Consider the following 14,403-nt stretch of genomic DNA (forward strand, 5'->3'; position numbering starts at 1 on the left):
ATGTGCAAAATGTAAGGCAGTGCCACTCTTCTCATTAATTATATTTTGTTTTGGAAAGTATGATTAATAGAAAACAAATTTATGTTAAAACGTTATTGAATTGTTATTTTTAAGCTAATTAATATTTTTTAAATGTCTCAGTTTCCATTTCAAATGTAGTAAATATCAATATAGGTAGTCCAACTAAGGCATTTTTGGGGTTCTGAATAATTTTTAAGAGTATAAAGGGTCCTGAGACCATGATCTTTTAGAATTGCTTTTTGAAGGCCATTGTTTTTCATCTTCAAAGGGTTAATAACTGTTCTGCTTCAGACATTAAAAAGTTCTCTAGAAGAAAAGAGTGTTTCAGGGAAAAAAAAACTTTGTTTTAATGACTGTAGGAAAAATGAAAATATATAACAGTTAAATAATCGTTTTTCTTGAATGGAAATAGACTATATAATCAGAGATATAAGTAGACATGGTTTTGCCCCCTTTTCATTAGTTAGCTTAATGTTATCCCTGTTTATAAGAAGCCATCTTAACAATTGAATGTGAAGTGATAATAAATTATGTGAAAAATTTAGCAGGTGACTGGAATGTCTATGCTAATCTGTACTTATGTATGACTTATTGTACTTTGTTACTCAAAAACTAGTTTTGTAAAATATTTCCTTATTACTATACTGTTTAACTGTAAATAAGAATACATCTAACCAAGTATATCATAAGGGTTTAACTAATAAGTGTTGGGAGCAGTGGGAGTGTAGGTGTAGGGAGCATTTTTAATTCTAAAATATAAGTTCCATTGTATCAATAAATAGTTATTCATACCCTTCTTTTTTTCTAGGGTTTGTGGTAGGGCAACAGGATAGATATAACATTCATGTAAGAAATAAAGGCATTCTGGGGAAAAAAATAAAATGTCAGGTTATATATAAAAAAAATTGAGAGTGGGAAACTTACTGGGGAGTAGAGTAGCAGGGAAGAATTTTTGAACTTGGGAATTGTGTGGGATTTTCAAAAAATTAGAGTCTGGTTTATAGGAGAGATTACAGGAGAGAGTCAAGTAGAAGGAATAAGCAGCAGTGTAAAAAATGGAATAAGTACAGTTTTGAGATTGGTTGCATTTAATTATTAAATAGACAAAAGGGAAATTAAAAAAATATATAAATAAAAAAGAAACTCTACCACTAAATACTATTAATTTTGGCAGTATCTAGTCTCTTTAATCCAAGAACTACAAATGTCTTCAACTACAATTTAAAAAATATTTTCATGTCACTTATGCAAATAACAGGAAAAATTAATTAACACCTCTTATTCCCTTTATATTGCAAGGCAGGGACAAAAGAAGGTAGTTACAGTCAACATTAAGTTTGTTTTATGTACACTTTGCTCCTTGACTATTTAATGTAATAGATTTGAATAAAACCACATTCCCTGAATTTTTTTAACATTTTTTAAATTTTGTGAAGTGTATTTTAAAAATTCTTAAAAGTTTAATTTACAGATATTAAGTTTAAAAAAGCCATTCCCTTTGGTATGAGGATAAGTTTTCTTAAAACGTTGATAGCCTCTTTTCAAAATACATTCCTCTTTGAACTTGCAAAGCATAGTAATGGTTTCATAGTTAGATACTGAATCTTTTATGCCTTATAATTAAGTAGTAATCCTGTTCTTTGAGAATTTTCTTACAAGAAGGATAGAAGTATACTCTTCATTTGGAGGCAGTGATGCATAGATGACATTGGAATTCCATTAATGCCTGTTAGGAAATGAAGAAAAGTGGGGCTAGGTTTCCTATTAAAAAGCACCAAGCCCGTTAAATAAACTCTGTGTGATGGTTGATACCATTTGATACATGATTTATTAAGGGTAGCAGTTTTGAATCAAAGATTGGTCAAATAGGTTCTCTGCTCAAGTGGTGGGTATCAGTAGGAAATATATTGATAACAAAGCATTATTTAAATAAATAGAACTAAGAAAGGTTTATCTGTACCTACGATATTGTAAGCTTCTAATTTCTTAACTCTTGAAGGGTAGAATGGTATTTGTCTAACAAGGTAGATAATAAATGGGAAGTCCAGGATGAAAATAAGCAGAAAATGAAGTGCTTAGCTTAGTTGAACAGAGGACATGTGTTTAGCTGAAGGCAGTGAAACCTTTAACAGAAGTTGATCATGAACTTTTCACCAAATCATGAAAAATTCAGTGATAGCATCCTCCCTTGAACCTTAAGAGATTAGGAGATGGTGCTTTCCCAGTAAATACCAAATTTTCAAATTACTTATTCCAAAACTGATTTCTCATCTTTTGGGAATCTTGGACTTCCCTTGGGAAATTGGTGAAGTCTGTGAACTTCCAAAAATACTGATCTCATTGTGTTTAGAGACCCTGAAGCACATTTTGGAATTCTGAAAATGTGTTTTTCAATCAAGAGCAATATGTAGGACTGTTTTAAACAGAAATGAAACCCCCGTGTTGACATATTACATTTTATAATCTTAAATATGTACAACATAAAACCTGATCTTAACTTACTATGCATCTACTCATAACTGTAAAATACAAACAGATTTATAAGATAATAATGTTACAAACTAACAAAATTTAACCTAACAATATTAATGTGACAGAAAAGGAATACTGAAACTAAATTGCCACTTGCTAGTGTGAATATGGTATAGATAGTATAGTGTGAGTTTCAATTCAGAGTGCTGTTAATGTCCTGTCCCATGCTAATATTCTTACACTGCTTTCCTCTACTTGAACTGCTTCATAACCTTCATTTATTCCAGATGCTGTAATGTAATTTTCAAGGTACTCTGCTTCTGTTAGTATTAGCCTGCAACAATTAAAGTAGGTTTGTTGTTTGATACCAACCCAGGCAAAAACACTGAAATCATAGGACAGTATTAAGGAGTAAGGTAGCATCCAGATGATCCAGACTCAGCCTTTATTAATTTCATTATAGATCTTCACAGAAATGAAGACACAAAATTTTTAAAACATGACAACGTCTATAAGAACCATCAGGTTTCTAGAAGAAAATTTCTCACATCAGTAATGTTATTAAAAGTTGTCTAAGGGCTTCCCTGGTGGCACAGTGGTTGAGAGTCCGCCTGCCGATGCAGGGGACACGGGTTCATGCCCTGGCCTGGGAAGATCCCACGTGCCGCAGAGCGGCTGGGCCCGTGAGCCATGGCCACTGAGCCTGCGCGTCCGGAGCTTGTGCTCCACAACGGGAGAGGCCGCAACAGTAGAGGCCCGCGTACCACAAAAAAAAAAAAAAAAAAAAAAGTTGTCTAAGCTGTAAAGGTGAAATTGAGATGTCATTGGTTAAATAAATGCAGAATAGCCAACATTGCATACTCCTGTATGCTAGGCCTTATTCTAGGTTTCAGGACTATAACAAAAATAAATGGAACAAGGTTCTTGAGTATAAGACTCTTAATGATTCATTAAAAGTTTAGTGTTGGGGAGAAAGGGGAGTGAACAAATAATTTCAATATACACCTCAGCTAAAGTGTTTTGATAGAAATAGGTGAGGTAGGAGCCTCATTAATAACTGCTTACCAAACGCATGCTGATTTAGGTAGCCCTAGTGTGAGCTAGAGGAAGCTTTTAGCTAACCTGTTGCTGCCTTTGTTTTTTGCGGTGGGGAGACAAAACCACTTTTCAATTCTCCACAGGCTTCTTGCTATCTATATCTAATTAGAATTCCTTCTCATTTCACCTCCTCCATTTGTCATTTACTATACTAGATATATCCAGATATATCCATTTAAAAAAATTCTTAAGAGACTATTGGGGAGGAAGAAATTTTCCTCTAACCTTCTAGTTTCTTCTGGCTGGTCTAAGAACTAAATTGACATGAGATTATTGACAGATTAACAGGAGAAAAACTAAAGTTTACTAACACATGTATATGGGAGAGACCCAGAAAAACTGAATAACTCACCAAAATGGCTGAAACCCTCACCTTAAATACCATCTTTTGCTAAAGACTAAGGAGGATGTTGGGGATAGTGGTTTGGCACCTCAAAGAAGGAGAGGCAATTGGCAAGGAGGTAGAAAAGCAAATGTTTGGTAAATGTTTGCTAGGCCATGCAGAGACAATAGGACACAAAGGAATTTTTAACAAACTTCGCTAGGTTCCTCCCTGTCTGCATACATAGTTCATGCTATAATTAATCTATGGTGATAGGTCCCTTCCTGGAACAGATCCTCTACTGACATTTTTTTAGGTAGCTGGGGGAAGGTCAAGTTTCGTCCTTTTGGGCCTTGATTGGTTTCAGATCAAAAATAATTTTCATGCCAGAAAGACATTTTGGGATGGCAAGTTTTGCTCCCCTATAAGACTTTAACCAATTCTCCAGTTTGAACAGAATATTTTAAACCTGGTATATCTTTAAAAAAAAATAAGATAATTTCGATAAATGGAAAACTGGTATTCAGTGCAATAGTTACATTGATGATGGTGCAGGGGAACAAAATTAGCTACCCCAAAATGTTTCTGGCATGCAGTTTCAAGCTGAAAACAATCAAGGCCAAAAAGCCTCTGGAAGCACCTTTGACCTTGCCCCTAACTGCCTGAAGAATTTAGATAGAGGGCCTATAACAGGAATAGAGCTATCACCAGAAATATCTGCAAAGAATACAGGCTAGGTGTGGTGGGCGAAACTCTTGGAAATTTAGAGTCCACTCTGTGTCCCATTGTCTCTGCAAGGCCTAGCAAACATTTGTTTCCCAAACATTTGCTTTTCCATCTTCATGCCTTCCTCACATTTGAAGTCCCAACTCCTACGCCAACATCCTCCTTTGTCTTTAGGTGAAGATGGTTTTTAGGGTTAGGGTTTCAGCCATTTTGGGGAGTTACTTGGTTTTTCTGGGTCTCTTTCATGTTTACATGTTATTAAACTTTGGTTTGATTTCCTCCTCTTAATCTGTCTCATGTCAATTTAATTCTTAGACCAGCCAGAGAACCTAGGAGGGTAGAAGAAAATTTCTTCCTCCTGGACAATGGCTACTTTTTCTACAGCCAGGTGATGATAATGTTTAAATCTCTGGTTAGTTGTCATTATGAGCACTCATTTGTAAGCTGTTGTTTCTCTTTGTATATGAACTCCATGTCCCAAATTCAGTACACCTTCTGTCAACTCCAGGTAATTTGCAATATAGTTTTCTTTACTGTTGTGGGAAAATAGTGCCAGTATCTATCTTGAATTTTACTTAAATTTAATATTATTATTGCCTAAAATTTGTACTTTTTATTACCCAGCCTTGGCACATTTGAAGTTCTTTCTCATTTTCAGAGTTTTATAACATTTCCAGTTTAATGTATTATTTAGTTTTTCTTTGTTAAGAAAGATGCCTGAAGAAGTTGCAGAAAATAAGATGGCTTATCTCTTTAATATTTAATTTTACTAATTTCTGGCAGTTGTGATCTCAGGTATCAGGGACATTTTAAGCATGTTTAAAATGTTTGTTTTTTTTTTTTCAGTACACGGACCTCTCACTGTTGTGGCCTCTCCCGTTGCGGAGCACGGGCTCCGGATGCACAGGCTCAGCGGCCATGGCTCACGGGCCCAGCCGCTCCACGGCATGTGGGATCTTCCCGGACCGGGGCACGAACCCGTGTCCCCTGCATCGGCAGGCAGACTCCCAACCACTGCGCCACCAGGGAAGCCCAATATTTATTTCTGAACAAAGTTCAGTATTTAAAATTTAGAGTGATTACTGTCTATCAAGTACTGTGTTAAGTATTAGCTATATTGTCTCTCTTAATTCTTCCATAGAAGGTAATTATCAGTATTAACTTGTTTTGTAGTTTAGAAAGTGAACCTTAGAAATGTTAAGCAACTTTATAAGGATCACGTACCTGATCAAGTGAGATGTGAAAGTGTTTTAATAAAGGGCCATTATGCTCCTGATTCGGAGTGCCTGCCAGGGAATCCCTGTTACCTGGGACTTTGTTACCACAACTAGAGTCAGTTCCATGCCCATTGTTGTTTATGTTTCCAACAGTGACCTAATGATGGTGTATAAAGTTCACAGATAACAGTGTTAATGCTCAGAGGAAGGCACAGACAGAAGGGTATAGCTTAACATTTTAACTGGATAGAGTCACTATCAAAAAATATTTTGCAAGATGGCAAAAGTGTGTAAAAACTCAATACATGTGCCTCAAGAATAATGGCTTGTGCCCTTGAAGGAAAGAAATCGAAGCTTCCCCAAAAATGATGGAGGATAGGTTTCCACATAAAACAGGTCAGAATGCATTACAAGATAAATGAGAGTGGGCAGGTTGCATTAGGGAAATTTTGAGTTGGCTTTTTAAATGAATTCATTTCTTTTTTTCTTTTTTTATTGGTTCACATGGCTTTATTGGATGAAAATAAGTAAAATGAGCAAAAATAAGAGAGTTGTTAACAAGAATTTTTGCAAAATATTTCAAGCACATAGCTACTACATCAGTAAAAGTACTGAACAATTCATTTGGATAATGTCGCAATCATGCTCCTATAGTTATAATAAGAAAATAAATTCTTGGGCTTCCCTGGTGGCGCAGTGCTTGAGAGTCCGCCTGCCGATGCAGGGGACACGGGTTCATGACCCAGTCCGGGAAGATCCCACATGCCGTGGAGCGGCTGGGCCCGTGAGCCGTGGCCACTGAGCCTCTGCATCCGGAGCCTGTGCTCTGCAACAGGAGAGGCCACAACAGTGAGAGGCCCATGTACTGCAAAAAAAAATAGTATCAAGCTTATACTATTAAATAAAAAAAAAAAAAGAAAGAAAATAAATTCTGAACATTAAGAAAATAAACCTCATTTCATATTTCTCTCAAGCTCTAATAAGGTAATGGCTATTTTAATTCATATGTATAGATGCAAATGCATTACACAGAAAAAATATATTTGTTGTAACTTATCAACCTATCTTGATCTCATTTATAACTGCATACTTGATTTTATTATTAAGATTTTTAAAAATAAATTCCCTCACTAAAATATGTGAAAGAATTATGATAAGCCACTTTAGGAAGGCTTTTAACTATTTGGGGTTGTTATATAATAGTCATCACCATAATGTTTTAGAGATTCAAATTCTAAGGAAAAAAATAACTTGTGTATATAAACAAAAGCTTTTTTTTAATTTTTAAATTTTATTTTATTTATTTTTTTATACAGCAGGTCCTTATTAGTCATCAATTTTATACACATCAGTGTCTACATGTCAATCCCAATGGCCCAATTCATCACACCCCCACCCCCACCCCCCACCGCTTTCCCCCCTTGGTGTCCATACGTTTGTTCTCTACATCTGTGTCTCAATTTCTGCCCTGCAAACCGGTTCATCGGTACCATTTTTCTAGGTTCCACATATATGCGTTAAAATACGATATTTGTTTTTCTCTTTCTGACTTACTTCACTCTGTATGACACTCTCTATATACATCCACGTCTCAACAAATGACCCAGTTACGTTCCTTTTTATGGCTGAGTAATATTCCATTGTATATATGTACCACAGCTTTTTTATCCATTTCTCTGTCGATGGTCATTTAGGTTGCTTCCATGACCTGGCTATTGTAAATAGTGCTGCAGTGAACATTGGGTGCATGTGTCTTTTTGAATTATGGTTTTCTCTGGGTATATGCCCAGTAGTGGGATTGCTGGATCATATGGTAATTCTATTTTTAGTTTTTTAAAGAACCTCCATACTGTTCTCCATAATGGCTGTATCAATTTACATTCCCACCAACAGTGCAAGAGGGTTCCCTTTTCTCCACACCCTCTCCAGCATTTGCTGTTTGTAGATTTTCTGATGATGCCCATTCTAACTGGTGTGAGGTGATACCTCATTGCAGTTTTGATTTGCATTTCTCTAATAATTAGTGATGTTGAGCAGCTTTTCATGTGCTTATTGGCCATCTGTATGTCTTCTTTGGAGAAAGGTCTATTTAGGTCTTCTGCCCATTTTTAGATTGGGTTGTTTGTTTTTCTAATATTGAGCTGCATGAGCTGTTTATATATTTTGGAGATGAATCCTTTGTCCATTGATTCGTGTGCAAATATTTTCTCCCATTCTGAGGGATGTCTTTTAGTCTTATTTATGCTTTCCTTTGCTGTGCAAAAGTTTTTAAGCTTCATTAGGTCCCATCTGTTTATTTTTATTTCCATCACTATAGGAGGCGGATCAAAAAAGATCTTGCTGTGATTTATGTCAAAGAATGTTCTTCCTATGTTTTCCTCTAAGAGTTTTATAGTGTCTGGCCTTACATTTAGGTCTCTAATCCATTTTGAGTTTATTTTTGTGTATGGTGTTAGGGAGTGTTCTAATTTCATTCTTTTTTTTTTTTAATTTATTTATTTAATTTATTTATTTTTGTCTGTGTTGGGTCTTCGTTGCTGCGAGCAGGCTTTCTCTAGTTGCAGTGGGCAGGGGCTACTCTACGTTGCGGTGTGTGGGCTTCTCATTGCAGTAGCTTCTTGTTGCGGAGCACGGGCTCTACGCACGTGGGCTTCAGTAGTTGTGGCTCACAGGCTCTAGAGCACAGGCTCAGTAGTTGTGGCACACTGGCTTAGTTACTCCGCGGCATGTGGCATCTTCCTGGACCAGGGCTCAAACCCGTGTCCCCTGCATTGGTAGGAGGATTCTCAACCACTGTGCCACCAGGGAAGCCCCTCTAATTTCATTCTTTTACATGTAGATGTCCAGTTTTCCCAGCACCACTTATTGAAGAGACTGTCTTTTCTCCATTGTATATCCTTGCCTCCTTTGTCATAGATTAGTTGACCATAGGTGTGTGGGTTTATCTCTGGGCTTTCTATCTTGTTCCATTGATCTGTGTTTCTGTTTTTGCACCACTACCATATTGTCTTGATTACTGTGGCTTTGTACTATTGTCTGAAGTCAGGGAGTCTGATTCCGCCAGCTCCGTTTTTTTCCCTCAAGACTGCTTTGGCTATTTGGGGGCTTTTGTATCTCCATACAAATTTTAAGATTTTTTGTTCTAGTTCTGTAAAAACTGCCATCGGGAATTTGATAGGGATTGCACTGGATCTGTAGATTGCTTTCAGTAGTATAGTCATTTTCACAATATTGATTCTTCCAATCCAAGAATGTGGTATATCTCTCCATCTGTTTGTATCATCTTTAATTTCTTTCATCAGTGCCTTATAGTTTACTGCATACAGGTCTTCTGTCTCCTTAGGTAGGTTTATCCCTAGGTATTTTGTTCTCTTTGTTGCAGTGGTAAATGGGAGTGTTTCCATAATTTCTCTTTCAGATTTTTCATCATTAGTGTATAGGAATGCAAGAGATTTCTGTGCATTAATCTTGTATCCTGCAACTTTACCAAATTCATTGATTAGCTATAGTAGTTTTCTTGTGGCATCTTTAGGATTCTCTATGTATAGTATCATGTCATCTGCAAACAGTGACAGTTTTACTTCTTCTTTTCCAATTTGTATTTCTTTTTCTTCTCTGATTGTCGTGGCTAGTACTTCCAAAACTATGTTGAATAATAGTGGTGAGAATGGACATCCTTGTCTTCTTCCTGATCTTAGAGTAAATGGTTTCACTTTTTCACCATTGAGAATGATGTTTGCTGTGGGTTTGTCGTATATGGCCTTTAGTATGTTGAGGTAGGTTCCCTCTAGGCCCACTTTCTGGAAAGTTTTTATCATAAATGGGTGTTGAATTTTGTCAAAAGCTTTTTCTGCATCTATTGAGATGATCGTATGGTTTTTATTCTTCAATTTGTTAATATGGTGTATCACATTGATTGATTTGCGTATATTGAAGAATCCTTGCCTCCCTGGGATAAATCCCATGGTGTATGATCCTTTTAATGTGTTGTTGGATTCTGTTTGCTAGTGTTTTGTTGAGGATTTTTGCATCTATATTCATCAGTGATATTGGCCTGTAATTTTCTTTTTTTGTAGTATCTTTATCTGGTTTTGGTATCACGGTGATGGTGGCCTCATAGAATGAGTTTGGGAGTGTTCCTTCCTCTGCAATTTTTTGGAAGAGTTTGAGAAGGATGGGTATTAGCTCTTCTCTAAATGTTTGATAGAATTCACCTGTGAAGCCATCTGGCCCTGGGCTTTTGTTTGTTGGAAGATTTTGTATCACAGTTTCAATTTCATTACTTGTGATTGGTCTGTTCATATTTTGTTTCTTCCTGGTTCAGTCTTGAAAGGTTATACCTTTCTAAGAATTTGTCCATTTCTTCCAGGTTGTCCATTTTATTGGCATACAGTTGCTTGTAGTAGTCTGTTACGATGCTTTTATTTCTGCAGTGTCTGTTGTAACTTCTCCTTTTTCGTTTCTAATTTTATTAATTTGAGTCCTCTCCCTCTTTTTCTTGATGAGTCTGGCTAATGGTTTATCAATTTTGTTTACCTCCTCAAAGAACCAGCTTTTAGTTTTATTGATCTTTGCTGTTGTTTTTTTTGTTTCTAATTCATTTATTTCTGCTCTGATCTTTATGATTTCTTTCCTTCTACTGACTTTGGGTTTTGTTTGTTCTTCTTTCTCCGGTTCCTTTAGGTGTAAGGTTAGATTGTTTATTTGAGTTTTTTCTTGTTTCTTGAGGTAGGATTGTATAGCTATAAACTTCCCTCTTAGAACTGCTTTTGCTGCATCCCATAGGTTTTGGATCGTCGTGTTTTCATTGTCGTGTGTCTCCAGGTATTTTTTGATTCTTTGATTTCTTCAATGATCTCTTGGTTATTTAGTAATGTACTGTTTAGCCTCCATGTGTTTTTTTTTTTTACGTTTTTTCCCTGTAATTCATTTCTAATCTCATAGTGTTGTGGTCAGAAAAGATGCTTGATATAATTTCAATTTCTTACATTTCCAAGGCTTGATTTGTGACCCAAGATGTGATCTATCCTGGAGAATGTTCTGTGCGCACTTGAGAAGAAAGTGTAATGTGCTGTTTTTGGATGGAATGTCCTATAAATGTCAATTAAATCTATCTGGTATACTGTGTCATTTAAAGCTTCTCTTTCCTTAATTTTTCCTTAATTTCCTTAATATTTTCGTTTTGGATGATCTGTCCATTGGTGTAAGTGAGGTGTTAAATTCCCCTACTATTATTGTGCTACTGTCAATTTCCTCTTTTATAGCTGTTAGCAGTTGCCTTATGTATGAGGTGCTCCTATGTTGGGTGCATATATATTTGTAATTGTTATATCTTCTTGGATTGATCCCTTGATCATTATGTAGTGGCCTTCCTTGTCTCTTGTAACATTCTTTATTTTAAAGTCTATTTTATCTGATATGAGTATTGCTATCCAGCTTTCTTTTGATTTCTATTTGCATGGAATATCTTTTTCCATGCCCTCACTTTCAGTCTGTATGTGTCCCTAGATCTGAAGTGGGTCTCTTGTAGACAGCATATAGATGGGTCTTGTTTTGTATGCATTCAGCAAGCCTGTGTCTTTTGGTGGGAGCATTTAATCCTTTCACATTTAACGTAATTATCGATATGTATGTTCCTATTACCATTTTCTTAATTGTTTTGGGTTTGTTTTGTAGGTCCTTTTCTTCTCTTGTGTTTCCCACTTAGAGAAGTTCCTTTAGCATTTGTTGTAGAGCTGGTTTGGTGGTGCTGAATTCTCTTAGCTTTTGCTTGTCTGTAAAGCTTTTGATTTCTCCATCGAATCTGAATGAGATCCTTGCTGGTAGAGTAATCTTGGTTGTAGATTCTTCCCTTTCATTAACGTATACCATGCCACTCCCTTCTGGCTTGTAGAGTTTCTGCTGATAAATCAGCTGTTAACCTTATGGAAGTTCCCTTGTATGTTATTTGTCGTTTTTCCCTTGCTGCTTTCAATAATTTTTCTTTGTCTTTAATTTTTGCCAATGTGATTACTATGTGTCTCAGTGTGTTTCTCCTTGGGGTTATCCTGTATGGGACTCTCTGCGCTTCCTGAACTTGGGTGGCCATTTCCTTTCCCATGTTAGGGAAGTTTTTGACTATAATCTCTATAAATATTTTTTCTGGTCCTTTCTCTCTTCTCCTTCTGGGACCCTTATAATGTGAATATTGTTGTGTTTAATGTTGTCCCAGAGGTCTCTTAGGCTGTTTTCATTTCTTTTCATTCTTTTTCTTTATTCTGTTCCACAACAGTGAATTCTCCCGTTCTGTCTTCCAAGTCACTTATCTGTTCTTCTTCCTCAGTTATTCTATTGATTCCTTCTAGTGTAGTTTTCATTTTAGTTATTGTATTGTTCATCTCTGTTTGTTCCTTAGTTCTTCTAGGTCTTGTTAAACATTTCTTGCATCTTCTTGATCTTTGCCTCCATCCTTTTTCCAAGGTCCTGGATCATCTTCACTGTCATTATTCTGAATTCTTTCTCTGGAAGGTTACCTATCTCCATTTCATTTAGTTGTTTTTCTTGGGTTTTATCTTGTTCCTTCATCTGGTACATAGCCCTCTTGCCTTTTCATCTTGTCTGTCTTACTGTGAATGTGGTTTTTGTTCCATCGGCTGAAAGATTGTAGTTTTTTTTGCTTCAGCTGTCTGCCCTCTGGTGGATGAGGCTATCTAGGATGGTTGATGGGAGGAACTGGTGGTGGGTAGAGCTGACTGTTGTTCTGGTGGGCAGAGCTCAGTAAAACTTTAATCTACTTTTCTGCTGATGGGTGGGCCTGGGTTCCCTCCCTGTTGGTTGTTTGGCCTGAGGCGACCCAACACTGGAGCCTACCTGGGCTCTTTTGTGGTGCTAATGGCGGACTCTGGGAGGGCTCATGCCAAGGAGTACTTCCAAAAACTTCTGCTGCCAGTGTCCTTGTCCCCATGGTGAGCCACAGCCACCCCCGCCTCTGCAGGAGACCCTCCAACACTAGCAGGTAGGTCTGGTTCAGTCTCCCCAGGGTCACTGCTCCTTCCGCTGGGTCCTGATGCGCACACTACTTTGTGTGTGCCCTCCAAGAGTGCAGTCTCTGTTTCCCCCAGTCCTGTCGAAGTCCTGCAATCAAATCCCACTAGACTTCAAAGTCTGATTCTCTAAGAATTCCTCCTCCCATTGCCGGACCCCCAGGTTGGGGAGCCTGATGTGGGGCTCCGAACCTTCACTCCAGTGGGTGGACTTCTGTGGTATAAGTGTTCTCCAGTCTGTGAGTCACCCACCCACCAGTTATGGGATTTGATTTTACTGTGATTACACCCTTCCTACCGTCTCACTGTGGCTTCTCCTTTGTCTTTGGATATGGGGTATCTTTTTTGGTTTGTTCCAGTGTCTTCCTGCTTATGATTGTCCAGTAGCTAGTTGTGATTCTGGTGTTCTTGCAAGAGGGAGTCTATTTCTTCATTCAACAATGATTGCTTAGTATGTGCTAGAAACTATTCTGAGGCTGGGGAAACAGCAATATACAAAATGCATAAGTCCTTGCCTTGGTGGTACTTAGATTGTAGAATCCAGGGTGTTACTTTTAGTGTTATAATGTATGCCTACTTTATACCTACTTGTAAATCAAAAGATGCTTTATTATTTCAGTGGTGAATCATTCTCTAAAGTGATTGATCAGTCACATTCTTACATATGTGACCTACGAGTTTAGATGACTGCTCAAGGGTTTGTCTTCTTGGGCACTATAGCTGTATTCAGCCCTTGACAGAGGTGAATACTGTGCTTGGTTTCCTAGTCTGCAGCTAATGAGTAACACAGATTAGTTGGAAATGATTCAAATGAAGCTAACAATATAATTTGAAATTTGGGGGGATGTTTTTGAAGGTGGGGAGAATAGTGATAAGTTAAAGGAAGGATTCATCTCAGGAATACTTAAAGAAGTGATCTTCCTTTAGCATAAGAAATTTGCTACAAGATACTAATTTCTACTAATACCTTTAAAAGTTGTCCAGCCTTTAGCCATCTTTGGTTCTGGAGATCTAAAAGTAGGATTTAAATTTTAAAATATTACTGTGGGATGATTTTAAGTATAGTTTCATCAGAATGAATGTGAGCTGAAGGGAAATAAAATATGCTCTGAAGGCCACTCCCTAGCCTGTGGATACAGGATCAGACAATTTAATAGACTTCATCATGAACTAATATTCTTTATGAAGAGACACTGCTTTACCAATTATATGACATATCTATTTCCCAGTTCCTTAATATAAAATTCTGGAAACAAATGAGTTTTTTATCAACATCCAGGCAAACTCTTCCACATAGACTTTGGATATATTTTGGGTCGGGATCCAAAGCCTCTTCCTCCTCCTATGAAGCTGAATAAAGAAATGGTGGAAGGAATGGGGGGCACACAGAGCGAACAGTACCAAGAGTTCCGAAAACAGTGTTACACAGCTTTTCTCCACCTTCGAAGGTAAGTTGATTTGCTTGACGTAGAGAATTTTGGTAAATTGATTTCACAGAGCAAGAAAAATATTTGTTCAAATGTAT

The 14,403-nt window shown here is 37.1% G+C and overlaps 1 protein-coding gene across 4 annotated transcripts in view; it reads left to right on the forward strand.

Moving 5' to 3' along the window:
- The window catches only part of PIK3C3 (phosphatidylinositol 3-kinase catalytic subunit type 3), a 154,698-nt gene that overhangs the window by 122,946 nt on the left and 17,349 nt on the right, over positions 1-14,403 (forward strand). For 2 of the 4 annotated variants that reach the window (XM_022562648.2, XM_089895096.1), the window contains one exon: positions 14,158-14,326. In XM_022562648.2, coding sequence (XP_022418356.2) covers positions 14,158-14,326 — 169 coding nt within the window. The other 2 variants (XR_016387628.1, XM_022562649.3) reach the window with 2 other exon arrangements.

This window comes from Delphinapterus leucas, chromosome 14, assembly GCF_059928025.1.
Source record: "Delphinapterus leucas isolate spDelLeu-1000000601 "Yukka" chromosome 14, BTC_Dleu_Yukka2, whole genome shotgun sequence".
Lineage (NCBI taxonomy): Eukaryota > Metazoa > Chordata > Mammalia > Artiodactyla > Monodontidae > Delphinapterus > Delphinapterus leucas.